This window comes from Lineus longissimus, chromosome 12, assembly GCF_910592395.1.
Source record: "Lineus longissimus chromosome 12, tnLinLong1.2, whole genome shotgun sequence".
NCBI lineage: Eukaryota > Metazoa > Nemertea > Pilidiophora > Heteronemertea > Lineidae > Lineus > Lineus longissimus.
In genome coordinates, this window is record NC_088319.1 from 1,657,161 (window position 1) to 1,684,747 (window position 27,587).

General features: G+C 39.9%; 1 protein-coding gene across 2 annotated transcripts; it reads left to right on the forward strand.

The window, feature by feature from the left end:
* LOC135497148 (neprilysin-1-like) lies at positions 1–27,523 on the forward strand. Of its 2 annotated transcripts, XM_064786884.1 has the most exons (18): positions 1–53; positions 4,283–4,667; positions 7,985–8,029; positions 9,653–9,814; positions 13,553–13,636; positions 15,973–16,178; positions 16,579–16,758; positions 17,164–17,375; positions 17,726–17,828; positions 18,500–18,718; positions 18,896–18,973; positions 20,497–20,600; positions 21,058–21,236; positions 22,866–22,996; positions 23,636–23,701; positions 24,420–24,515; positions 25,169–25,245; positions 25,710–27,523. In XM_064786884.1, exons 2-18 carry the CDS (start codon positions 4,382–4,384, stop codon positions 25,807–25,809), a joined length of 2,328 nt encoding a protein of 775 aa, XP_064642954.1. In that variant the 5' UTR covers positions 1–53; positions 4,283–4,381; the 3' UTR covers positions 25,810–27,523. The 2 variants fall into 2 exon arrangements, with proteins under 2 accessions (XP_064642954.1, XP_064642955.1); XM_064786885.1 differs by lacking the exons at positions 1–53; positions 4,283–4,667; positions 7,985–8,029; positions 9,653–9,814; positions 13,553–13,636 and adding an exon at positions 13,655–13,686.
* Positions 27,524–27,587: the final 64 nt, after the last annotated feature.

Consider the following 27,587-nt stretch of genomic DNA (forward strand, 5'->3'; position numbering starts at 1 on the left):
TCAACGTCCAACAGGGTTGACGTCGTTAAGCATTCTGATGGGTCGCAAGTCGGGTGAGTACAATCTTAGAGGTCTATACTGTTTTTCTTCATTGCATTTACCGAAATGAACATTGCTGCAGTGGAGTTCTCATTGCAAATTGCTGAAGCTTGTCACAATCACCTGTGATGACCACTGCAGACAAGGGGTTATTGTTGCATGTGACTATGAGGGCAGGTCGCATCAACAAAATTCACTCGTTTGTTGGGCACTGAAGGATATCACGAAAAGAGTCATGGATCTCTCCTGATGATGTCTCGCTCTTGGTTGATGGCAAACAGGAAACGAGACTGAGAGGTGCAAAAATGCTTTGAAGTGATAACTCCTTATCGTTCCAGGAAGCTCTCGAGAAAAACTGTGCAAAGATCAAGAGCTGTATTGCTCGCAGTCGCCAACCAGTTCTTTTTAAAAACTTTCTTGTGCAGGTGCGTTTCTTCAAATCAAATATCAAATGACAGATATGACATTGACTGAGCTTGGTAATACGGCGTTGAGATGTCCTGGTCCCGGGTCATGGTATCGATAACATATATCCGGTTTCAAAGATCACACCTAAGTGTTCTGTGGGTGAGGCTGTACCCCTCCTTTCCTAAATTCTGAATCCACCTCTGCATGAATAATTCCCAACTCCTGAAGATTCCTCAAGTTGACATCTCCCGATCGTCAACAACAATTTTCTGACTCCGTCTTCTGCGTTGATTCAAGACATCGCTAAAGATGATTCCTGTGTTTTTTCATCGATTACTATCTGTGCTTCGGTACAATGCCATTAAATACCGACAATAGCGTGAGTGGCATTTGGAGTCAAAGAAATTACACGGGTGCCTCGGAGAGTTATCCAGGGCTCCGTGGCTAATCACACAATTATCCCTGATTGTTAGCGATGTGGAAGCGAAGTCAGTGGATTTCTGATAAGAATTTGAGTTGAATTTAAAGGCTTGCTTCACGAAATGTTATTTTTACAAGCAAAAGAGTTTAACCTGGAGGTCGAGAAAAGAATTTCTTCAAAAATGCTCAGGTTTCACCAATCTAATGTTGATCAATTACTACAAAATCAAAATAAAGGCACTGGAACATCATAACTGTCTCAGAACTTGTCGTCACCATTCCATTGAACAGTTTGATCAAGTGACCTTATGCACCATAATAGCTTCAATTGACTATTCAGAACCAGTCTTGGATCAGTGTAACTAGAGTATGTGCTGATCATGGTACAGTACAATTAGGCCCAAATTCATAAAGGGCGTTTAAGGGTTAGACATGTACAACTTCTCTCTAATCAGTTTCAGGGCCTATTCGTATTCTGTGAAGATTTGCATGAAGGGCCAGAATCTGTCTATTCAGTAGTTAAACGCTGTTTTAAGCTAAACGCCATTTATGAATTTGGCCCTAAGGGGATATGGAGTCGTACAACTTCCTGCTCTTAAACGGGACGTTTAAGAATCAAAGGGCTGTAAGCTTGTTGCTCAAATCTGACCCTGTGGCAAGCATCCTGACCTTTTGTCAAAATAAATCCATACTCAACGGTTTAGCATGGTTCGTCACAAGATAAAGCCATGATTTGCGTTTTTTCTCAGGCTTGTCTGACGTGCACTTGCCTGACTACACATCCCCTTTAACCAGCTGACCTTCTAATACCAACAGAATCATGTTTTATTACATTCCTGCCTTGTTCAAAATGTCGAAGTTTATGGCACAGAAAAATCTTTAGAAATTGATCATTGATATGTAGATATATTGCTTAATATCACACCAAACACTGATTTATAACCGTTTTGCGATCTGATTAAATATTTTACGTGATTTATTTGGAATAACTTGCAATCTTTAGCATTCCATATTACGCCTTTTATATAGTTCTATCGGCAGTGTGAATGAGTTGAATTTGCTGATCAACGGGTCTGTATTCAGAAAGGACATGCTCGATAGAATAGGGTTTAATTGCGAAATAACTTTGACTCAAACCTCCATGACCACTGTCCAAAATATTGCTGGTTTAATGGTCCCTCTCTTAAGGGTATGCCACTTGTGTACATTGTTTTTTCTTTTGGCTCCGGTAAATACAAGCACAAATGTACACATTGCAGTAGTGCAGTTATTGTGCATGCAAATTCCTGTAATTTGGCATGTATAGTACTTGTACGTCAGTCTACACATTCGTGTTGATGAAATTTATTTTCTGGACGGACTTGTATTTCCACAGTTGGAAATTTTCAAATTCAAGTTAAATTTTCAAATTTTTGACAAACAAAGTAAGCCTTTTAACATGCTTATTTGAACTGTAAATTGTAATTTCAAAGCCAAACATTGAGTGAATAGAGTGCAACCTCCTGTAGCAGATACCTCTCTGTCAAGGAAATTGGATATCCAATCAAGGTAATCTATTTTAACCTTGCTTTACGATGGTATGAATACAGTGAATTTATTTGTGGTTTTATATTTACGATTCTGTCGAATGCAAATTAACCCATTTGCTGTGAAATTTCGTGATGGAAATAAGTACCACAGTGTAGAAGTTGATTGGGCAGCCAACTGCTTGATAAAATGCCCTCAATTACCCGCCTACTCCTTTAAGAGGTGTCTGTCATGAGCACCATTTCACAGCTCAGTGAATTACAGCGAGGTTCTCCATTAAGTTGCTTAATTCACCGCGAATTACACCTTACGGTGTGATTTTAAACGTGTCAATAATTTATCAGAGTGCAATGTTACATTCAATATGTTTGCTCTCCTGAGCAATCTTTTTTGTGATAATTTTTGTAGGTATCAGAAACAAAAATCAGTTGTTTGCGAGGCACTTAAAGATTTTTCTTTAATGATATTGATTGTTGATAGTCTCTATGTGATAATTGTTGTAGGTCTCAGAAACAAAAATCAGTTGTTTGCGGGTCACTTAAAGATTTTTCTATAATGATATTGATTGTTGATAGTCTCTATGTGATAATTGTTGTAGGTATCAGAAACAAAAATCAGTTGTTTGCGAGGCACTTAAAGATTTTTCTATAATGATATTGATTGTTGATAGTCTCTATGTGATAATTGTTGTAGGTCTCAGAAATAAAAATCATTCGTTTGCGAGGCACTTAAATACTATTCTAATGATATCGATTGCCGAAAACCTTTATGTAAATATCATCAGTTATCTCTAACTAACATGCAGCAAAGTTATTTATTGATAGTCTGCAAATTGAACGAGACTACTATTGTGGATCGTGAAATTAATTGCCCAGATAAATCATCGCCTTTGTTTGAATGATTCATTCTTTAGATCCACTTGCAGACCATGTTTCGCAACTTTGTTCGACATTTTTTAGATATTTCATTTTCTTGTGTTAGTGTTGATTTATAAACTTTTCGACACCTCCTTTTGTTTTTGGGAATGTTGGAATTTTCTCCGTCGCGGAATGAAGATACATTGAGTTCAGTTTGATTTGTTTTTATTCCTGGACTGTTTACAATGGTCTTGGCTTGGAAAATCCTGCAAATATTATTTCAAGGAATTGAGATATCGAACTGGCGGTATTGGGTCTCTCACCAGTTTTTGGGTGCACCAGCGAGGGAGCTTCAAAGGGTAACTCGAGTCAAATTTCACCATAAAATGTTTTAGCTGTTTTTGACAAATGACTACGTCACTTTCTCATAAATCGGTAAGGTTTTCGAATCGAAATGCACATTTTCTAGAAATTGATGGTTTAATCCCGCCCGGACGGCTTGCTTCGATGCCGTTTTCGTTGATGACGTCACAACATGAACATTTTCGCGGTCGCGGTGGTTTACATTCAGCGATTTTATAATAAATCTAATCAAAAATGGAAAATTTGAGCTTTACATTTGTGATCAACAATTAAAAACGGACGTATTTCCGCAAAGTTGTAAATCACATCATAGTATCACTTTAAGATTATGATTTACAGCCTGACAACTTAACGCACTGCACGTACGTGATTTTTGTTGCCACGTTTTATAACCTAGCATATTTTGCCGCCTAAACCGCCTTATTTTCACACCTCTCTTAATTTTGCCAATTCCAGAGAATTTTGAAGAAAAACATTTCTTTGGTTTCTCTACAGTAAAAAAAATGAATTCTCACAACTTTTATCACGGGTTGATGATTTCGCGAAATTAAAAAGCCCAGGGAATTAGGTGCTTTACCGTATCGCAAAGCATCGGCAAGTCATAAAGAAGGACTATAACACATAGATGAAATATTTCTATCAATCTTTTTATCTGTTTGATCTTTCAGATGTTATGAACAACAGGATATAGCCTTCCATTAAACAAAAACATCGCAACAAGTATCGTGGATATTGGATCGACGTCTCACCACTTTTTATCAGACGCCATGCGGAAGGGTATGCAGGACTGTAACGGTGGCACGGAGCTTCACCCCTTAGACACGAAAACGGACAACTCCGAGGTTAAAATGATTCAGAATAACAACAGACTCTTACACGGCGGACCGGCAGAAAATGGCGGACCAAAAGTGCGCGTTCAGAAACATAAAACATTCACTCGACGGCGGACGAAGATGGAACTTTATCTCATCGCGTTGTGCGTGCTGCTGTTTTTAGCGTGTGTTAGTTTCATCATCATAGCATTTACACGGGATCAGCAAAACAGATCACAAGGTAAGAAAACGACTTTATTTGGTGCATATTGTCAAGAATATATAAAGACTAAGAATGTAGAAGTAATTATACAACAGCATTTTATCCAGCACTAGGTTCCAAATTCCGACACAAGGGGGCTTTTATAAGGGATCAGCAAAACATATCACAAGGTAAGAAAACGACTTTAGTTGGTGCATATTATCAAGAATATATAAAGACTAAGAATGTAGAAGTAATTATACAACAGCATTTTATCCAGCACTAGGTTCCAAATTCCGACACAAGGTTTTTTTTATAAGGGATCAGCAGAACAGATTGCGAGGTAATATGAAGCAAATTTGTTTTGTTTTTATGCATATTATCATGAATAAATAATAAATAAGAATGTGGAAGCACTGCTATACCAGATACAGCAGCACCCTATCTAGCTCTAGGTTCCGAATTCTGAAACTAGGGGGCTTAAATGAAAACCATACAAAAGTCTTTCTTCAACATTGTGCTCATCTAGTACCAAGGTCGTTCAATTTCATTCATGATGTCGTTAATCTCGTTAAGTTGATCTAATTAGCAGTCACTTAGCGAGCAGCCTGACATCAATGTACTTGGCTTCTCTATTCTAATCATCGCCTCGGGGATGTGACATTTGAGTTAACCCTTTCTTTCAAGCCGGATGAATGTCACTTTAAGGGAGCACGCTAGAGTTATTTTGAAGCAAAAAAGTAGAACGCAAAAAGCTGAATTGTGTTTCTCATTCTGGAGGCCCTCTATAGGCCATGGACCGTATCTAAAAGAGGGCTTAGCTTTTGAATTCCTCAATGTCGTCATGAAAGACATATTTTTGTGTTTCGCTCACACATGATCGTCTGATACAGACATGGACACCCGCAATTTTCTCTCTACCAGTTATCTCCGGCTTACAGTAGTTACTTCAATGCTGGCTCACCATCTAAAGCAGTGATTTTGAGGCGAATTGTAGTATTTACTGTGGGTTGGGGATATGACCTCGAAAAAATAGGAAAACTTTTCCAGCAAATCCTACCTCGAACTAAGGCATGCCCTCGGGCAATGTGGTGCCAATCCTCCAGGGTGCATAATCTCAATGAAAAACAACTACAATATGATAAAGACCGTTTTTTATTTTGCTTCCGATGCAAGGCATCCAGGAACTCCGACAAAGGAAACAGCCAATACTATCACTCGAAGCGAATATCACGGCCAGTTACGGTCATCTCAGTCGCTTTAATCTCCCGTTAATAACCTTCCGTCACTCTGTAGGCGACACGTCTCTTGAATAACGATAGTCTGTTGAGAAACACGATCGCATCTTGAGTATGGTTTATCCGTGATAAGCGTGGCGTTTACGACGTCAGGAAACTTGTCACAACTTCGATCAAAGATGACTGGGGCTGTAACAAAAGCCGGTGTTTTCCGTCGATGTCTTGAGGTGGTTATTACTGGCCAGGGTTTAGCTGTGTAGAGGCCAGTGAGATTTACTATTGGTAATCCCGGCCAGGGTCCAGATGTGCGAGATTACATTGGTGATCAAATCAGAGCGCGCTGCAGTCTTCTGTCAAGTCCTATAACTATCCACATGAATCGACCTTGAGCAAGTCACTTTATTTATCCCACCTTTGTGATGAGACACAAGCCTACTTATCCTGCTTGGCCGTAAATGGACTTATAGGGACACCTCGGGCACAGGATAGCTAATTACAAAATCACAGCCACAGTTTACCAACGGGCCTACAAGGGCTTCGATGGTTTAATGATGATAATGATGATGATGAAAAGTCTGTGATAAGCCCTTTTGAAATGATTGCCCTGTTGTCAAAACAGTTATCGATCAGACCTCATACAGCATCTCATCCAGCGTTAACCACAAGATCAAGCAGAGTGCTACCTTTCCCTGGGAGTTTTAATGGCCGCTTGAAACGAGGGATCTCCGTCCGGCCGGAAAATAACGAGGCTGACATCCGCTGGTATAATCAAAGTGATGATACCATTTTGAAAGATGACACATTAACCCTACAGTGGTGGACGACAGGTTTCATGTCACTTTGTCAAGGAAATTTGAGATATATTTTATACATTGTCAGGCCTGTTTATTCTTTGTGAGGGCCTGGTTTTCAAAGATGACACGTTGATTTAAACCCTACGATCGTGGATGGCAGGTTTCAGGTCACTTTGTCTGGGAAATCTTTCAGTGAAATCTTACACGTGGTGTCAGTCTTACACTACACGGGCCATTTTACACTTTGACTTAAAGGGTAACTCGTGTCAAATTTCACCATATAATGTTTTAGCTGTTTTTGACAAATGACTACGTCACTTTTTCATAAATCGGTAAGGTTTTCGAATCGAAATGCACATTTTCTAAAAATTGATGGTTTAATCCCGCCCGGACGGCTCGCTTCGATGCCGTTTTCGTTGATGACGTCACAACATGAACATTTTCGCGGTCGCGGTGGTTTACATTCAGCGATTTTTATAATAAATCTAATCAAAAATGGAAAATTTGAGCTTTACATTTGTGACCAAACATTAAAAACGGACGTATTTCCGCAAAGTTGTAAATCACATCATAGTATCACTTTAAGGCAAATTGATTTGTGCAATATGCTAAAATCATTTTGAAATAAGTCGAAATTACACTTTCTGAGGTGGATTTTCACCAAGGGTTTTACACATGACTCTATAAGGTTATTTTTCGATTTGACCTGCTTTTTGGCATCCAGGCAGCCATCTTGAAATCTTTGGCATTTTTCGCCATTTTGCATTACACCGTCCGCTGTTGAGCAACATTTAGGCACACACACTGACGGGGAATAACTGAAATAGGCTGCGGCTCTTTACGGCATTATTAGATAAAAAGCTCGTAATCAAAACCCACCTCAAGAAGATGAACATGGCCAAGTCCGGGAGATGCCAGTGCAAGACATCTGATCAGACACAAGAGCATGTGCTCCAGAACTGCGAACTCTGGACACCGAGAGATGGGCCACCTGGCCATACGGTGCATCATTGGAGACCAGGATCTGGGGATTTAGGGAGGAACAAAATGACAGCCAGGGCTGAGTTGTTCAAAATAGTGTTAGTTTTAATGTAAACATTTTAATGGGTTAATCAGAAAGAGATAACGTCCTTAAGAATACTTAGCGTAATCGTTAGGGATAACGTGATTTTTGTGCTTAGAACAACTGGGCCCAGGTTTATATTGGCAGCGGTAAGCACAACTCGGTCAGACATAGGCCTGGTTCTGTCGTATAGCCAAAAAAGAAAATTAAACCTAAGAAGAAGAAGAAAAGCTAAATTTGTGGGTTTTTATGTCATTGCAGGTGCTTCGTCCGATATTTGTTTAACAGAGCATTGTGTAAGAACAGGTAAGATGTTGGAGAATTGCTTTTGGGCAGGAAAATCCTTACATGAGCGGAAAACAACCAAGTACAATGTATGGTATACCACAGGAGACTTCAAAAGCATCATTAGGCACTAGGTCTGTCAGAGTGGCCAGTGGGACCAGCCACGCCATCATCTCTGAGGTCCCGAGTTCGGTTCCTGGTCGGCACCGGTGTAATGTTTTTGAGTGTTTCTATTTTTGAGTGTTTCCCCTCATTGTTTGGGAACGCTAAAAGATAGATTGACAAGTTTTTCTGTGTTTCCCCCTATTGAAAAGTCATGGTCTCTCTAACTGCCTATTGTTTGGAAACACTGACACATGGGAAACAACCACAGATGTTACACCGGCACACTCATGTGATAGCGAGAGCGACTATCTTTCGACAGTGTAGGTTTACTCCTACTTACATTACAATCGCCCAATGTTGTTTAAGGAGCTAATAATGTATGTGTTGACACTCAGCTCTCAACTCGATATCAGGCTGACCAAATTATGCATCTATGCACATAGTTTGCTTTGTGGAGGAATTGAGTTGAGAAGTGTTGTTTAGTACAGTAAAACCTCTCTATTAAGGACACCCACGGGACTGACAAGTACTGTCCTTAAGAGAGGTGTCCTGATTAGAGAGGTCAAATTGAATGGAAACCACCACTTTGGGACCAAAACTAGTATCCGTAGAGAGGTTGTCCCTAATATAGAGGTTTCCTCTAGGGGAGGTTCTATTGTATCGTCAAAACTCTTGATACAACTTGGCAAACTTTGTTCACGAATGTGGATATGATGTTGACCCCTTAAATCAATCGACAGTGTTGACCCCTTAAATTAATTGACAGTCTTTAGTGTGATTGATTGCAGCATCTTAGCGATTCATCCGCTGATATGATGTGAATAGATATTGGATAGATCATATCTTCGATGGCAGAATAATTGCTACTATGATTGATCATGGGGTGATCAGACTTTTCTGCTGGCACTGTATAAGATTCAACATGTCAAGAATTCAGTTCTCCCATGACTGAGGTCTTTGTGTTGGCGTGTCCAGTTATAAAAATGCCCAATTTTTGTGCCAAATTTAATAAAGGCCTACGCCGTTCGTTAAAAGTTTGAAATCTGTAATTGAATTTGAAAATTTCAAATTGTGTAAATACGAGTGATTATAAATTTCAATTATACCGTTGTATAGACAAATATACAAATACTATAAATACCTAGTTTCAGCAAATTTGTATGCATAATAACTGAACTGGCATTGTGTATAACTGCATTTCTATTTTCTTGGACCACCAGTAATTAAAAATGGCGTACCCCTTTAAATCACAAAAAATTCTTAAAAACTTAAAATTGCACAATTTTAATTTCGTGAAATTACATTTGCATTCAATTTTTGCAAATGATATCGATTTCCCAGAAAAATTAAAATCGACAAAAAGAATTTGGATTTTAAAAAATGGAAGAAATTTCGCAGTACTCCAAATTTTAAATTGTGAAAATTTTTATTTTATTTTATTTTATTTATTTTATTTTAGGAAAATTTCAAGAAATACGCAAATGATAAAAAACAAATAGATGCTACATTTTCGGATTTGCGGTATCATTTTCTTTTCAGCTGCACAACTCATGGATGCCATGGACCCGACGGCCGACCCGTGTGACAATTTCTTTCAGTATGCGTGCGGAGGATGGAATAGAAAAAATGTCGTCCCCGAGGATAAGTCCAGTTTTAACACGTTTGAAAAGTTACACGATGATCTTCAGGTTACATTGAAAGGTAAGAATAGTACAGGCTTTTTCAGAAGTGAATGTCCACGTCCTTTTTGGCTGCTGTGGAAACTACTGGACGGATTTCTTCAAAGTTTGGTTTTTCTTGAAACTCATTTTGGTACTCGGATATATGCAAAAAAAATTATTGCTTAACAATGGTTACTGAAATATAAAAGTCCTCTCAGGTCTAAAAATTAGACTTCAGAATGAAATGGCCAGGGCCATTGTGCTCACCTCATGTGGAGGAAAGATGGATAAAGAGCATGGTATTGTGTCATGTAGTGTTAGGTTTGATGTAGGTCCAAGCAATTACAATTTCCCCAAAATGGCCAATTTACAGTACATTCGACCTCTGTGACCTTGAAAAGTAGGTCAAATCAAAGAAGACCCGGGTGACACATTGAAAAGTTGTTAGAATTAGATGTACCTATGATATAAAATTGGTGCCAATCGGGCAAGTCATTACTAGGAATAATGGCATTTTGAAGAATTTAGGATTTGGCCCCCTCCCTGGAGGCCAAACGGCAAATCAGATCGCACCAAACTTCGGTACCTGAGATCACCTGACCAAGGGGTACATGTGTACTTAATTTGTGATCAATAGTCATTGCAGTTAAGAAACGTGCCATAGTTACGGCCTGACAGCGAATTTATGCCATTTGACCTCTGTGACCTTGACAAGAAGGTCAAATTAAAAACCTGTGTGACATATACTGTATAGTGGTTAGATGTACCCATGATATCAAATTGGTGGCAATCGGGCAAGAAGTTAAGGAATAATCACATTTTTAAGGTTTTTGGATTTTGCCCCCTGGTGGTCAAGTGGTGAATCATATTGGACCAAACTTCGGTCCCTGAGATCACCTGACTAAGGGGTAAATGTGTACCAAATTTGGTATCAATAGTCATTGCAGTTTAGAAACGTGCCATCGTTACATCCTAACGGCCAATTTACACCATTTGACCTCTGTGACCTTGAAAAGGAGGTCAAATCAAAAACCCGGAGGATATATGATGCACCTTTGCTAGAAGTACCTACCATATTTTTTTCAAAATTTCCCGACTACTATTAAGGGAGATATTGCATATTTTCACTTTTAACGTTTGGCCCCCTGGTGGCCAAACCATGAAACGAATCGGACCGAAACTTGGTCTCCAAGGTGTCATTACATAAGGGTACATGTGTACCAAGTTTCAACTCAATAGCTCTAACAGTTACGAAACGTGCCCTGCTAACGGACGACGGACGACGACGACGACGACGACGACGACGACGACGACGACGACGACGACGGACGACGGACGCCACGGTATGGGATAAGCTCACCTCTGCTAAGAGGTGAGCTAAAAAAACAAACATTGATTGAAGAAATCAGTCTAGTAGTTTTCGCACAGCGTCCAAAAAGGACGTGGACATTTACTTCTGAAAAAGACTAGAGCAGAATTGACCTTGATTTAGTCAAAACTGTTTTTGATGGTAGATTAGGATTTCTCTTGATATCATTTGATATTCGAACCTTACTTTTAAAATTGTGATTAATTTTACTGAACTCGATCTTGATCAAATTTAATCAGAAATAAATCATCGCAAAATAAATTTCCTCCTGATCGATTATCGCTGGCAATGCAAATTTTACACGCACAGATTACAGCAGTAAGAAATTTGTCAAACTCGTTCCTTGGTTCCTTTCTATGGACTCTAATGCATTACGTGTATTGTACTGTATTACCCTGGGAATGAGGTTGCCTTGGCGCTAATTTGATAAACGTATCAGACTAATCAAATTCACCTTCGGAGATTTCATTTCATCGATTGCGTTTCCTGGGGCAGATTAGGTGAAGTCACTTTCAGTTAATAGTGTCATGCTGCAATTTTAACTCCCGACCCCTGAAGTCAGGTGTAAATGTTCTAATTTTCTCGGAGAAAGATGTGGGGATTTTTGACTCGGGTGTTAAATTTCAAGATGATGAAAAAAGCGTGCATTCTGCAGAAACGTTTCTTTCAGCAGTGCGGTTTGCGACCGGTTTTAGCTTTGACAAGATATCAGTCTGAGGATGTCCCCTGGATATTGTGTGGATGCACGGCTGTGAATTTCCCGATTATTCTATCCTATTCCAGAATCCCAATATTCATTTTAGAGTAATTCTGTCAACCGAAAAAAACGCCTCTGAGAAGTCTTCAAAGATGTCCTTATGCAAGAGATAATCTCGTAGAAATAATAAAAATTGTGGTGATGAAAATGTACGTGGGTGCTATTGTACTTTGAATGTTCTCTGAACGGAGTAGCATTTATTTTCTCTTTTTCATTCGCATACTTCAAATGAACGCATCTCCGTCTTTGATTGCAGAACACGTTTATTTAGAAGAAAACTGTTTTCTTTTAAGTGGATATACTGTCTTTTATGTCTACATCAAACATTTGGCAGTCGCCAGCCGAAGTTCTGTTGATAGTCAAGCTGTATTTGACAGTTGAAGGGGAAGCATTTATTTGAAATCGTGAATTTCTCAGGAAGCAGTTTGTTGCTGATAAAGATATCTTCTGCAGATTTGATTTGTGGGCAAATTTGTTTGTTCAAAAATTTGAAAATTGAAGTTGAATTTGTGTTAATACGTACTGAGTATGAATATCAACATTGCTGTTGTGTCGACTGATGATTCTTGAAAGATTATGTTTGCACTCTACTCTTAAAACTAAAAAGCCACAGCCGCACTTGCTCCATAAAGAGTTAATGACGATCCATAGATTCTGCCATTTCACGCACGTCCTTAAATGCGATTAGCCCCCCCAAATCAACGACTCGCGAGTCTTACTGGAATGTAAGAAGCCACTTAAGTTGTTGTCATCTCGGCTTTTCAACAACTACTTTCATCTTCGTAAGGTTGCCGTCAGCATGCTAATTAACCCGACACCTAACAGACGATATTAGCTATGTTGACTTCAGAGCACAGCTCGGATCAGATTCTGATTCTGGCTGAATGTCTGTTTTTACAAGAAGTGGATGGCAAATTAGGAGCAGGATTTACGTGTTTTGATAATCTGTGTTCATTGGCTAGAAAAACTAGAATTTATATAAATCTTGCCAAAAAGGTGTATTTATAAATACATGAAAGACAGATTCTAAAAGAGTGGAATTTTTTCTTTGTTTGCCTCGGGTCCATTCCGTCAAATCCAACACAGCAGTTGCAACTCGGTTGCATCATCAAGATCTCAATCAAAAATTAAGACTGCTGGTGCAAAAACAAAGCCAAATGTATCCACATTGTAATTGATGCAATTTAGAATGAGTGCGGACCCTAATCATAAATCAGCAGCACCATATAAAAAATCCGACAACTTGACAATTCTCCGCCATTTCCCTAAAAAAGGTCATTAGCTTCGGTTTGAGTTTAAGAGCAAAATAGAGTGGCAGTGAACTCTTCCGTCTGGCCAAAAAATCTCCATAACTATCATAGTGTATGTTACAAGATCATGGGTTGCAAGCAATTCCAATTAATTTGATGCACTTTTCGATTTCTTCCAGCTATTAGCCGATGGTGTTGGAAAAACTCTTGATTCGCGAACAGACTCTTCGAATCAGACAAGGCTCAGAACCCTGGGAACTAAGATGGCTTATCAACACTGATATTCAATTTATAACAGCATTGTTTACTATACAAGATTTTGGAAGTACATCGGACCAGATTTACTCAGATTTTTTATAAGTTTTAGAAATATATTCTACCAACCATTCTCTGTTGTTCCAGCTTTATTAGAAGAGCCGAAAATCAAATTTGATTCGGATGCAACATATAAAGCCAAGATCTTGTATGCTTCATGTATTAATAACAGTAAGTACCCTATAAAGCCAAGATCTTGTATGCTTCATGTATTAATAACAGTAAGTACCCTATAAAGCCAAGATCTTGTATGCATTGATAACAGTAAGTACCCTATCGAGCCAAGATCTTGTATGCTTCATGCATTAATAACAGTAAGTACCCTATCAAGCCAAGATCTTGTATGCTTCATGCATTAATGACAGTAAGTACTCTATCAAGCCAAGATCTTGTATGCTTCATGCATTAATGACAGTAAGTACTCTATCAACCCAAGATCTTGTATGCTTCAGCGCATTAATGACAGTAAGTAGGCCTATTCTATCAAGCCAAGATCTTGTATGCTTCATGCATTAATAACAGTAAGTACCCTATCAAGCCAAGATCTTGTATGCATTGATAACAGTAAGTACCCTATCAAGCCAAGATCTCGTATGCTTCATGCATTAATAACAGTAAGTACCCTATCAAGCCAAGATCTTGTATGCTTCATGCATTAATGACAGTAAGTACTCTATCAAGCCAAGATCTTGTATGCTTCATGCATTAATAACAGAAAGTACCCTATCAAGCCAAGATCTTGTATGCTTCATGCATTAATAACAGTAAGTACCCTATCAAGCCAAGATCTTGTATGCTTCATGCATTAATAACAGTAAGTACCCTATCAAGCCAAGATCTTGTATGCTTCATGCATTAATAACAGTAAGTACCCTATCAAGCCAAGATCTTGTATGCTTCATGCATTAATAACAGTAAGTACCCTATCAAGCCAAGATCTTGTATGCTTCATGCATTAATAACAGTAAGTACCCTATCAAGCCAAGATCTTGTATGCTTCATGCATTAATAACAGTAAGTACCCTATCAAGCCAAGATCTTGTATGCTTCATGCATTAATAACAGTAAGTACCCTATCAAGCCAAGATCTTGTATGCTTCATGCATTAATAACAGTAAGTACCCTATCAAGCCAAGATCTTGTATGCTTCATGCATTAATAACAGTAAGTACCCTATCAAGCCAAGATCTTGTATGCTTCATGCATTAATAACAGTAAGTACCCTATCAAGCCAAGATCGTGTATGCTTCATGCATTGATAACAGTAAGTACCCTATCAAGCCAAGATCGTGTATGCTTCATGCATTAATGACAGTAAGTACTCTATCAAGCCAAGATCTGGTATGCTTATGCATTAATGACAGTAAGTACTCTATCAAGCCAAGATCTTGTATGCTTCATGCATTACTGATAGTAAGTACTATATCAAGCCAAGATCTTGTATGCTTCATGCATTACTGATAGTAAGTACTATATCAAGCCAAGATCTTGTATGCTTCATGCATTAATAACAGCAAGTACCCTATCAAGCCAAGATCTTGTATGCTTCATGCATTGATAACAGTAAGTACCCTATCAAGCCAAGATCTTGTATGCTTCATGCATTAATAACAGTAAGTACCCTATCAAGCCAAGATCTTGTATGCTTCATGCATTAATAACAGTAAGTACCCTATCAAGCCAAGATCTTGTATGCTTCATGCATTAATAACAGTAAGTACCCTATCAAGCCAAGATCTTGTATGCTTCATGCATTAATAACAGTAAGTACCCTATCAAGCCAAGATCTTGTATGCTTCATGCATTAATAACAGTAAGTACCCTATCAAGCCAAGATCTTGTATGCTTCATGCATTAATAACAGTAAGTACCCTATCAAGCCAAGATCTTGTATGCTTCATGCATTAATAACAGTAAGTACCCTATCAAGCCAAGATCTTGTATGCTTCATGCATTGATAACAGTAAGTACCCTATCAAGCCAAGATCTTGTGTGCTTCATGCATTGATAACAGTAAGTACCCTATCAAGCCAAGATCTTGTATGCTTCATGCATTGATAACAGTAAGTACCCTATCAAGCCAAGATCTTGTATGCTTCATGCATTGATAACAGTAAGTACCCTATCAAGCCAAGATCTTGTATGCTTCATGCATTGATAACAGTAAGTACTATATCAAGCCAAGATCTTGTATGCTTCATGCATTGATAACAGTAAGTACCCTATCAAGCCAAGATCTTGTATGCCTTATGCATTAAGGTGCAGAGATACTGGGTGAATTCTTTATAGTCCGAAACCTAAACAGGAAATGAAATGAAAAATGCTTTTTGCTATAACTTATATCATGTATCAATTAGGGGTCAGTCAACACACGGTATACATGTAGTACAGTGTCACCATTCAGCATGACCTCTCTAATCAGTACACCTCTCTAAAAAGGACATACCTGTCAGTCCCGAGGGTGTCCTTAATAGAGAGATTCTACTTCATCATATTTCCTCTTTCAGCACAGATTGAAGAGATCGGTGATCAGCCATTAAAGGATGTCCTGCTAAGCGTTGGAGGGTGGCCCGTAGTGCAGGGTGATTGGGACGAATCCAAGTTTCACCTTGAGGCGATGCTGACGAAACTGAGGAAGGAATATAACGCGCCGATATTTATCGAGTCGTTTGTCGCGGCCGATGACAAGAATTCCACTGTTCGCATTCTCCAAGTAAGAAGTACCGAGGAACGTCCATTAGGGCCTTGCATTAGGGGGTTTCTGCTAAAGCAGAATGGCAGGGGGGCCCTGTTGCCCTTTTTTTCAAAAGAAAATGCTTTGCCATTTTAAAAGAAATAAGTAAAAAGTTTGTTTCTTCAGTTTTTATGATTAGTAGAAGTGGTCTGACACCTGATAAAAGGCGTGTTTTATAATACACAATTGCTTCCTTAAAATCTCTTTTGTACCATAAAACTATACAAATTGTTGACTTCAAATAAAAGTAGAAATTGCCACGATGAAAAATGCCCTTTTTTGGCTGAAAATTACTCCTGCCTTTTTTGAGTCCAAAGTTGTCCTGCCTTTTGAAATCCTAGCTGAAACACTAATTCCTTCTTGTTTCCCTATGTTCTAGATAGACCAAGCTGGGCTCGGTTTTCCAAGCCGTGATTACTTCTTGGAGACGAAGCGGTCTGATCATGTCGAGGCTTATGTAAAATATATGACGAGTGTCGCGGTGCTGCTGGGAGCGGACAAAGCCAGGGCCGACAGGGAATTTGCCGAGATGTTGAAATTCGAGACGGAACTTGCCAACGTAGGTATCATATGAAAAAGTGATCAAATTTGATTCCATGTTTACTTGGATATTGGTGGATTAAGGCCCTTGTCATCAGAACATTGAAAGCGGGGGCATAGCTAGCAGGGGCATGGGAGTATAAGTCTCCCTAGAAGTCATATCACTAAAAATGGGGTTTTGTGTGTGATTTTGGCCTGAAAAATGTCATTTGGCCCACCAAGAGCGAGCCTTGCTCCCTCCTCCAGTCCAGGCCAAAAAGCTTGCTATGTTCCTGTAAAGGGCGTATATCACCATGAGGTTCAGGATTGGAACAGATAAGCATGGTAGGGTATGATCAAATCTTCTTCAAATATCTTTAAGATAGCCCCACACCTGAAAATATTGGTAGCCGATATATTGTCTGCGTTTGACCTCAAACTCCAGATCACCATGACACAGACTGAAAAACAAGATACTGGGGCCCTCTATATGAAGATGACATTAAGAGAACTGCAGCAGAAGGTCCCGGAGATCCAATGGCTCTACTACTTCAATGGCTTAGTCGAGGAAGAACTCGATGAAAATGAGAAAGTCGTCCTCTTTGCGCTGAAGTATTTCAAGAAGTTGGGAAAACTCCTGAAGTCCACACCAAAAAGGTAAATGGCCAGTCTGCTGTACAGATATGCCAATATTGATTCAAAAAATGTCAGAACTTTATATACTGGCAAAGTATATGACTCTGTTTTGACATGACAATTGCAGCAGCCATGTTGAAGAGTGTAAGTCACTCTCCCTGACCCTACAGTGTCAATCACAATTGACATCCTTGAATTCACGTACGTTATGCGCAATGTACATACATGCAACCTATGTGCAGGTTGCACCAATGCTTCAACCACAATCTACGTAACCTCGCGCACCTTCACAGCAAAACCACTGCGTCAGCTGCACACAGCTCACGCAACACCAGAAAAGCCAATGTCGAATTATACTATCATTTCTTCAGGACTTTAGCCAACTACCTGCTCTGGCGAGTGACCATGGGTTTTGCCCCTGAGCTCACGGAACCATACCAGCTCGTTAAGAACCAGTACATAAAAGTCCTACAGGTTAGTTTAAAGGCCTCGCTCTTCCATTTGTAACAGCAGTGTGAAAGCAATATATAGTTTGAAATTTGTCTTTGACAATCTTGCTTCTTGTGAGCAGCAGCAAAGCCAAACATGTCAGTTTTATGTTGTGTAGAACGCTGGCTTAAATCCAGCATGCTTTAGGCAGATGACAGATCATTTTGAAATAGTGTAAAATATTGAATTATAAGCTGTTATTGTACTAGGATATTATAAACTCTAAAACAATATTGGGTAATTTGTAACGTAATGTAGGAGAAAACCAGAGTGGTAGGAGGAAATTTTGCTGTCAGAGAGCCTCATGATTCTCTCCATCACGTGGAGATGTGCACTGAGCAGGAGTCGAACCAATGACCTCAGAGGCGACAGGCACAGATGTTAATTTTGAACATTTTCCCACCACTGCCGTTATGATTTTCTGTGTTGATTGGTGCGTTCAGTGAGCGATTGAAACCACTCTGATGATTCTGATTTGGTGCCTAATTATATTGGCAGCATCTCACAGAGAAACGGTAGTCATATTTCCAGTGATTGTGGGGGTAGGGACGAAACCACCTATCACAAGTGTTGGGAACTTGGCCGATTGCAGATGGCCGCTCATGTAGCATTGATGAGACTCCTTGTTGCACACTGTTTGTCTACGTTTTATACAGGGTGTATCTAGGGACAAAGTTCGCTGGCAGAAATGCGTTGAATTCGTCAACGAGAGAATGGGGATGGCCGTCGGTGCGATGTTCCTCCGAGATAACTTCAAGAAGGAGAGCAAGGTCGTTGCCTTGGAGATGATCAGCGACATTAGGGACGCTTTCAATGAAATCCTCTTTGAAGCCGATTGGATGGATGATGAAACCAAGATGGTTGCTAAGGAAAAGGTAAGCATGGCAACTGTTGCTAGGCAACAGCAATAAGACATGTAGATTGGAATGGGTATAAAACAATCATATTGACAGATTTGATCAATGTTGACCCTAGGTTGCTAAGGAAGATGTAGTCATAGCAACAGTTGCTAGGTTACAATTGAATGATTTTTTCTTTTTTGTTCGCTCCAGGCTGATGCTATGAATGAGAGAATCGGTTACCCGGACTTTATCACAGATCCCGTCGAGCTTGACAAGACATATGAAAAGGTATAACATTATCTTTCCTTTGTTTAGGGGCAAAATATTGTTTGTACCCCATGTTCTCCTTTTATCCTTAAAGGGGTGAGAGCACACAGGGCATAGTGAAAAGTAGATCTTGAAAAAGATTGAAATGCTGACAAGAGCAGATAGACAGTGTCACCATCTCTCATACGAACCATGCACCAATGTCATATGATATATGTAGTGGTGGCATCATTCCTACTAGCCCAGGCTAGAGGGAAATTCCCTTTAGCTCAGTCGGTAGAGTGATGGCCTTATATGCGATAGGTCCCGGGTTCAATCCCCGGTTGGACCTTGATGTTTTTCCTCTGTTACATTTGGCGCCCAACATGGTAAAAGGGCACTAATAATTTGTTTAGATGCTGGTGTGTCTTTGGATAATGAATTAACCCTTTGTATCATGGAAGAACCCGGTTGTGAGGACACAACCTTCCCGAACAGGGGGAGTATGTAGTGGTGGCATCATTCCTACTAGCCCAGGCTAGAGGGAAATTCCCTTTAGCTCAGTCGGTAGAGTGATGGCCTTATATGCGATAGGTCCCGGGTTCAATCCCCGGTTGGACCTTGATGTTTTTCCTCTGTTACATATAGGTAGGTACTTATGTCCCTTGAGATTATTTGCCAAGAGTTGGTGAATCTCTGGTCCTATAGGATTCCATCTCAACTCTGGCTTGGCCAGCAGGCAGTGATAAGCGAGTAGCAGCAAGACCACGACGTGAGGGAGAAAGGTGAGTGCATCAGCCAGTCCCATTTCTCCTCTCGCGTCAAGAATCAACAACCAACTAGAAATTTGAAATTTGCTTGTCAGCAAATTTGATAGCCCCCACGGGCCCACACAGTACACGTATGGAGGAGTGAAGTCTATTCCGTTTCGCGGATGATCTATTTCGGGACAAACACGCTCGCGCTTTCTCAAAATCACACGCTCAGTAACATTTAAACAGCACCCTAACCTTTTCAGATGGGCAGGATGGATCATCGATAAGCATTTAAGGCTATTCCTTTATTTTATTCCTTCATTCAACCATGTCAACCGTCGTTCTTTGCTCAAAATACTCGACAGCTCGCCACTTCAGCAAAGAGATACCGCCGCCATGATGCATGAGGATATGACGTCACCATTACGGGGCGGAGCTTATGCTAATATACGTGTGATTGACAGAATCGTGCCGGAGATTTGAAAGCAAATCAGAAAATCGGCGCATAAAAACGCTTCAAAGTCATCAAAATTATCCGAATTTCGAAAAAATCTTTGCCAGGTGCACTAGATCGAGTTTAGTTTGATGGGACAGGGGTGACAGTTTTTCAGTTGAAATAGCAGTTTTGCTGGACTACCTCCATAATATAACCTGGGAAGAATGCAGAAGCCTAGTACCTTCTCCTAGTAATCTCAATATAGACCCCACATTTGTTGTATGTGGGGTCTATAATAAGCGTCAATAAGGTGTTTAGATGTCTGATGTCACTGCTGGTTTCTCCAGTAACCTTGTCTCCTCTTGCTGTTGCAGCTTAGTGTGGAGGTTGATCATTACTTCAAGAACATCCTCGCCGTTGAGAAATACGACGCTGAGCGGAACACTGCCAAGTTGAGGAAGCCTGTGGAAAAAGGAAAGTAAGTTATGCGATTACAAAATGGCGATTAGTTTTAAGCAAACAGAGAAGTAAGTGTATTGTTCAAATGTAGCCAACATCACTGGCCATCTGTGCCGTGCCCTAAGGATAAGCACCTGAGTACGCAGTATCTCCAATATTGATTGTGCCCATATGGATGTGCTTTGTCAACAATCTGATTGATACTTTCCAGCGATGTGTAATCCCACATTAAAAGGTGTTTTCGACTTGTTTTGAGGTGTATGTAAACGCAAAACCATCATAGTGTGAATTCCTCACACTTGACATTGGGTCATCAGGCTCCAGTAATCCCCTCTACCTGCAGTCCTGTGGGTTTCCTGGCCGAAGACAAATCAAATTTGTTCTACTCACTCGGAGGTCGCACTCAGATTTTACAATTGTATTTCTGTCTTTCATATCTTCACTCTTCTTTGCTGATTGGTTATCCCCTCCTCCAGATGGGAACAAGACCCAGCCGTCGTAAACGCCTTCTACAACCCCAATGCAAATGACATCATGTTCCCTGCAGGGATCCTCCAGCCCTTGTTCTACAGCCAGTACTTCCCCAAGTCGTTGAATTACGGTGGGATAGGCGTTGTGATCGGGCATGAGATTACGCATGGTTTTGATGACAAAGGTAGGTCTCCTAAGCAAAAAGCTAACTTTTGATGCGTTTGTGCACTCTAGGCAGAACTTATTAACTGCCTTAGATATGTAGCCTGCTCTGGCAAAAGTCTGCTCTAAGGCACCTTCCCCATAGAGGTATACGGTATACTACACTATACGCGAACAATGGTAAGGCACCTATTCCATAGAGCTATACCCTATACTATACTGTACGCGAACAATAGTTTCATGGTCATGCACCCTTTGTGAAGCCATTGTTCGCGTATAGTGTAGTATAGGGTATAGCTCTATGGAGAAAGTGCCTTAGGCACCTATTCCATAGAGCTATACCCTATACTATACTATACGCGAACAATAGTTTCATGGTCATGCACCCTTTGTGAAGCAAGGCACCTATTCCATAGAGCTATACCCTATACTATACTATACGCGAACAATAGTTTCATGGTCATGCACCCTTTGTGAAGCCATTGTTCGCGTATAGTGTAATGACCATGAAACTACTATACTATACGCGAACAATAGTTTCATGGTCATGCACCCTTTGTGAAGCCATTGTTCGCGTATAGTGTAGTACACCGTATACCTCTATGGAATAGGTGTTCATGGTCATGCACCCTTTGTGAAGCCATTGTTCGCGTATAGTGTAGTATACCGTATACCTCTATGGAATAGGTGCCTACCGTATACCTCTATGGAATAGGTGCCTAAGGCACCTATTCCATAGAGGTATACGGTATACTACACTATACGCGAACAATGGCTTCACAAAGGGTGCATGACCATGAAACTATTGTTCGCGTATAGTATAGTATAGGGTATAGCTCTATGGAATAGGTGCCATAGGCACCTTCCCCATAGAGGTATACGGTATACTACACTATACGCGAACAATAGTTTCATGGTCATGCACCCTTTGTGAAGCCATTGTTCGCGTATAGTGTAGTATACCGTATACCTCTATGGAATAGGTGCCTTAGGGTCAAACGCAGATATTGAGTTATTGGCAACAGCTGATTGTGCACATAATTACCTGTCCGGGAATAATATAGGATTCACAATGTAGCTTGTCATGGTTTACTTGTCACAAGTCAACTGACTTAGGCCTGAAAACACGACGTGAGGGTGACAAGTGACCTCGTGAATCGTGTCAGCCCGCTCTTTGGAAATGACTTCTTTGTTCTTAATGTCACGCGTGAACACTGCAGTGAACAGTGGCACGTTCTATGTAAAAACGTGAACCCTACGCACATGTATAATCACGGCCTAAAATGACATGACATGTGTCAGTCACTTGATAATTGATTGAGATATGGACTTCATAACACGTCAGTCTCAGTCGAGTTTTTATTTCGAGAAAAACTCATTTAAAGATTATTTACTCAGTCAGAAAACAAAAACAATATTCTTCCTCAGAAATCCAGAGGTTATTCAGCCTGGAATCCTGCATTAGGAGAAGATTTTCTCTTACCACACACAGGCAGTCAGGTTTTCTCACCTGAAATATTCAACTGTACAGTACAATCTCCTTCAGCAGACTGATTGTTGTGTTGACGTCACGTGACTATGCTGGGGTTCTCGGAACTATGGGCTCTTCCTTGTTTATAAACAAATGTTTATTTGTGTTTTTGTGTTCCAGGGCGACAGTATGACAAAAACGGCAACCTCCGTCAGTGGTGGAACAACGAAACGATCGAAGCATTTAGAAAGAGGGCCGAGTGCATCGTTGATCAGTACTCTCAGTTCACCATAGAGCCATTTGGTTTAAAGGTAGGGTAAGCAGGGGTGTGGGTAGCTTTATGGTCTGGGAGGGAGACAAAAAGCTCTCGGGGGGGGGGGGGGGGTAAAATGACACTTTCTGAAATTTTTCAACTCAAGTCACAGTTCAAAAACACATTTTCTGCTGAGCTGAAGTTCCGCATTCTCGCTTGAGGAAAGTAGCGAATGGGCAATGTCAGAAACACTCATCGGCCGCCCAGTATCGGGTGCATGTTTGTTGTCAAATCTCTGTGATTGCGCTGCTGGAAATCCTCCCATGGCCCTTGATCCATTTATAGTGGTGGCATCATTCCTACTAGCCCAGGCCAGGACATTCCCGTTAGATCAGACAGTAGAGCGATGGCCTAAAACGCCAGAGGTCCCAGGTTCAATCCCTGGCCAGGCGTGGTGTTTTTTTTTCTGTTACACATCAGTAAAAACAATATGGGCCAAATTCATAAAGGATGTTTAAGGGTTAGACGTGTGTAACTTCTCTCTAATCAGTTTCAGGGCCTATTCATATTCTGTGAAGATTTACATGAAGGACCTGAACCTGTCTATTCAGTAGTTAAACGCTGTTTTGAGCTAAACGCCCTTTATGAATTTGGGCCTATTATTTTAAGGTGATGTCTTTTTTTCCTTGTCTTACAGATGAATGGACGCATTACGCAGGGAGAAAACATTGCTGATAATGGTGGTCTTAAAGAAGCATTCAGGGTATGTTATTCTAAAACATCTAGATTATAATGAACCGCACTTTACAATGTAAAAGCACTATGCATCAACAGTGCCTCATTTTGAATTGGGTTGGCGCAAAATGTGACTCGCTCTACCAAAACTAGGCGCTTGTCGCATCTGAACTTGACAGGTTGATACGGACTTGTTGTTCATTTCCCTATTGTAGACCTTTTGTGAAATCTATTACAAACTGATTTGGTCACATTTCACAAAAGGTCTACAATAGGGAAATGAACAACAAGTCCGTATCAACCTGTCAAGTTCAGATGCGACAAGCGCCTAGTTTTGGTAGAGCGGGTCACAAATATGGAAGCACTTAAAGAGCATTCGAAATCACATTTTATTCATTGTTTTATTTGCGATGTTTTAGAATAGAAATTGAACCTCACTGTCGGTAATGATTGTCTCACCACAACCGCTCGAGTGGAGCTAAAATGTTGGCCAAAACTTCTAGTCCGCCTCGGTTTTGGTCTACATTTTAGCTCCACCCACGTAGTTTTGGTTAGACAACCAATACCGACAGTGGGGTAACGATTCAATAAGCCACATTTTAGACTAACATCGAACAAGTTGGTTACGATCCCAGACTCATACTAGTGTCGCTGCCTGGTTTTTCAGACAGACATTATCCCCTGGCCAGGAAAGTGGCTTAACCATGCAGTCTTTTTAACTCTGCCTGTCTTTATCATTATTTTAGGCGTATAAAAAGTGGGTTAGTTTACACGGGATGGAGCCCTTACTACCTGGAATCAAGTTGTCTCATAATCAACTATTCTTTCTAAACTATGCACAGGTAAGAAACCATAATTGGTGCCCAACAATAGTGGCTCACAAAAGCGCTATATAGAGCCTCAGGGTGCACTGATGTGGACATCCTTGTCAAACACATACCCTGCTATACAGACAGGAAGAATAGTGCAATGGTCACAACCTTTGTACAGTGCATATTTCAATGCAATTTGCTGTTGTATAGCTCATATGAAAACTCGCTCCATTGTTATTGACGTACCCTTCATAAAAAAGTTGTTATGAATTCGATTACATGTTGACATTATGTCTGTTCTTCAACAAGTGTAAACTGGGCTTTAAAGGGACTCTATAGGCAGCGCTAAGGTAGCTAAGCTGAAGTTACATGAAGTCACCAATAGGGGCCTCTCCCATCTCACAATACCTCAAAACTATCCATGCTTGTACGAGGAATATATTTAGTCATGAATCAAACATGACCCATACTGTGTATGTCCACAGTCACCCAAAGATGGCCAATTTAACCCTCTGCTCCTGCCTATAGTCCCCTTTAAACATGCTTGTTCATGACTTTACATCAGACTTGATACAACTGACTATAAAAAGGATCATGAGTGTTACTTTGGAACTCAAAGATTGTAAAACGTAATTTGTATGATTTGCCAACCTCACAAAAGTCCTGTTATGTCGTCGTTTCAGATCTGGTGTGGAAATATGCGAGGACAGGAGGCCCTCCATAAGATCAGGACGTCTGTTCACAGTCCAGGACAATTGAGGTGAGAGGATATTTCAGTTTGTTTTCTCCTCTCGTATTTTGCGATGACGTGAGGATGATCATTATGGTCTTAAAGGCATACGCCGTTCGTAATTACTGGTGGTCCAGGAAAATAGAAATGCAGTTATACACAATGCCGTAGTGCAGTTATTGTGCATACAAATTTGATGAAACTTGGCACTTGTAGCATTTGAACATATGTGTCTAAACAACGGTTATACTGGAAATTATATTTAGGACGTATTTACGCAATTGGAGAGTTTCAAATTCAATTACAAATTCAATTTTTTTAACGATGACGTATGCCTTTCAATGAGCACACGTCGGCTGGTTTTGTTGTGATGTGAACATTTTCTCTGGCACATGTCCAGGGTATTTTTGGTAGTGCTCTCACTGTCTCAACCAGTAAATTCTTTAACCTCCGAGAAAATTGGCTGCATAATCTTGTTGCGTGTTTTTTTTCAGGGCGATCGGCCCGTTATCCAATTCTGACGAGTTTGCCGATGCCTACAGCTGCCCCAAGGGTAGTAAGATGAATCCAGTCAGGAAGTGTTCAGTTTGGTAAACGATTTGAGCAGGATTGCGATTGCAGGTTATTTCCATGACATAACTAATGGTGGAGTGTCTTCAGGCTGGTTGGCCCAATCCAGAAGGTGGACTGAATTCAGGGAAGGTGTCAAAGTTGCTAGCAGAACATGGTTATCCGGGTGGTCTGTCAGACTCTATCATGAGTATATACAATGTACAGCAAAACTGCCAAATTTTTGCGAGCGTTTTATTTTTCATGAATTTTGCAAATAACTGAGATTTCCAAAAAAATTGCGAAAATGTATTTTTTGATTAGAAAAAGTGAAAGAACATTTGTAGCAGCCAAAATAAAAATTGTAAAAATTTGATTTTGACAGAAATTTTCGGAAATTGAAAAGGAATTTTTGCAGCTTACAGTACAGTAGAACCTCTCTTTAAAGGACACCCATCGGTACTAGCAAGTGCTGTCCTTTATAGAGAGGTGTCCTGATGAGAGAGGTCCAATTGAATTGAAACAACCAATTTGGGACCATCACTAGTGTCCTTACTAGAGAGGTTGTCCTTAATATAGAGGTGTCCACTAAAGGAGGTTCACTAGTACTTCGTTTTCCAAATTTAATTTGTTTTCCCAAACAGGCGAGGGTTTGCCAATTTGAGACAAATTAAAAGGTAAACATGTCTGTTATTGCCCCGTTAATGGGAAAGGCCCCCTACTCCATTTAATAATCATAATCATAATTTAATAACGGTTACATTGAATAGGACAGAGGCAATAATCACAATGTAAATAAATTGGATTATCATAATTAAAAACTGGTCTAGTCGGTGTATTTATATGACGGCAGTCTTGTCCATCATCGATTAGAAAAATATTTTGTATCTGACTCAGCAGGCATTGATGAATCATAGGCTAAAGGTGATCCTAAACAGCATCCAGCCATTCAAAATCTTCATAGGAGGATAATACCACTTCTTGCCACCATGCACCGCCACTAGTAGTATCATACTACTGTAACTTCAACATGTTATCAGTTGCACCCCCCCCCCCCCCCCCCTACAAAAAAAGCTTTATGGTAATGACATGAACACTATGAAGTCAGTATAAAATATCAAGTGCCTATATTCACGTTATCAAGCACAAATATATTGTGGGTCATGTATGTGTCGTGATTATTATGACTGTGTTGTAGTACTTATATTTATAATACAATATAGCTTAAAGGCCTATGCCAATCGTTAAAAATTTGAAATTGAATCTGAAAATTTTGAATTGTGTAGAATGTCAATTTCAACATTGTCGTTGTGAAACCTGGCATACAAATACTGTAAGAAAAATATAATGAATGGGAATGCCTTTAACATGATATGCCTTTTTTAATCAAAATGCACCGTCAAACAAAAATCTTCGAAATATTAATAATATATATTACTTTATTGGTGTTAATAGCAGGTGTTTTTTTTGATTCGGTTGCTAAAAATTATATTAGGGACTGTTTAAGAGTGCTTCTCATTTTCTGTTTTGACTGTCACAGAGTTTATGTGTAGTCAATGACAATACTGGAATGAGTCGAAAAGTGTACCAGTTATGAGACGGTAGAATGTTTTTGTTCATTTTTGGATGCATCCCTGAATCGTCTTGGAACCTCTGTTGCTCTGTATTAGTGCGGTATTGAGGCTTTGACCTTTATCATTTCTGTTACATTTTGAAAAGATAAGATGTAAAATTAGAGTTTTGAGGATATTGTTATAAAGATGTTTTCCTTTCTATTTTTATATTCTTACAATTTTAACGAAGGTGTGTATCATTGTTGTCTG

What these genes read in the sequence shown, in the direction of transcription:
- LOC135497148 (XM_064786884.1), top strand. Translation starts at nt 4,382, where the DNA reads ATGCGGAAGGGTATGCAGGACTGTAACGGTGGCACGGAGCTTCACCCC. An exon ending in CTGAAGTCCACACCAAAAAG is followed by an intron (nt 17,376 to 17,725) that starts GTAAATGGCCAG and finishes TCATTTCTTCAG; the next exon opens with GACTTTAGCCAACTACCTGC. An exon ending in TTGACAAGACATATGAAAAG is followed by an intron (nt 18,974 to 20,496) that starts GTATAACATTAT and finishes TTGCTGTTGCAG; the next exon opens with CTTAGTGTGGAGGTTGATCA.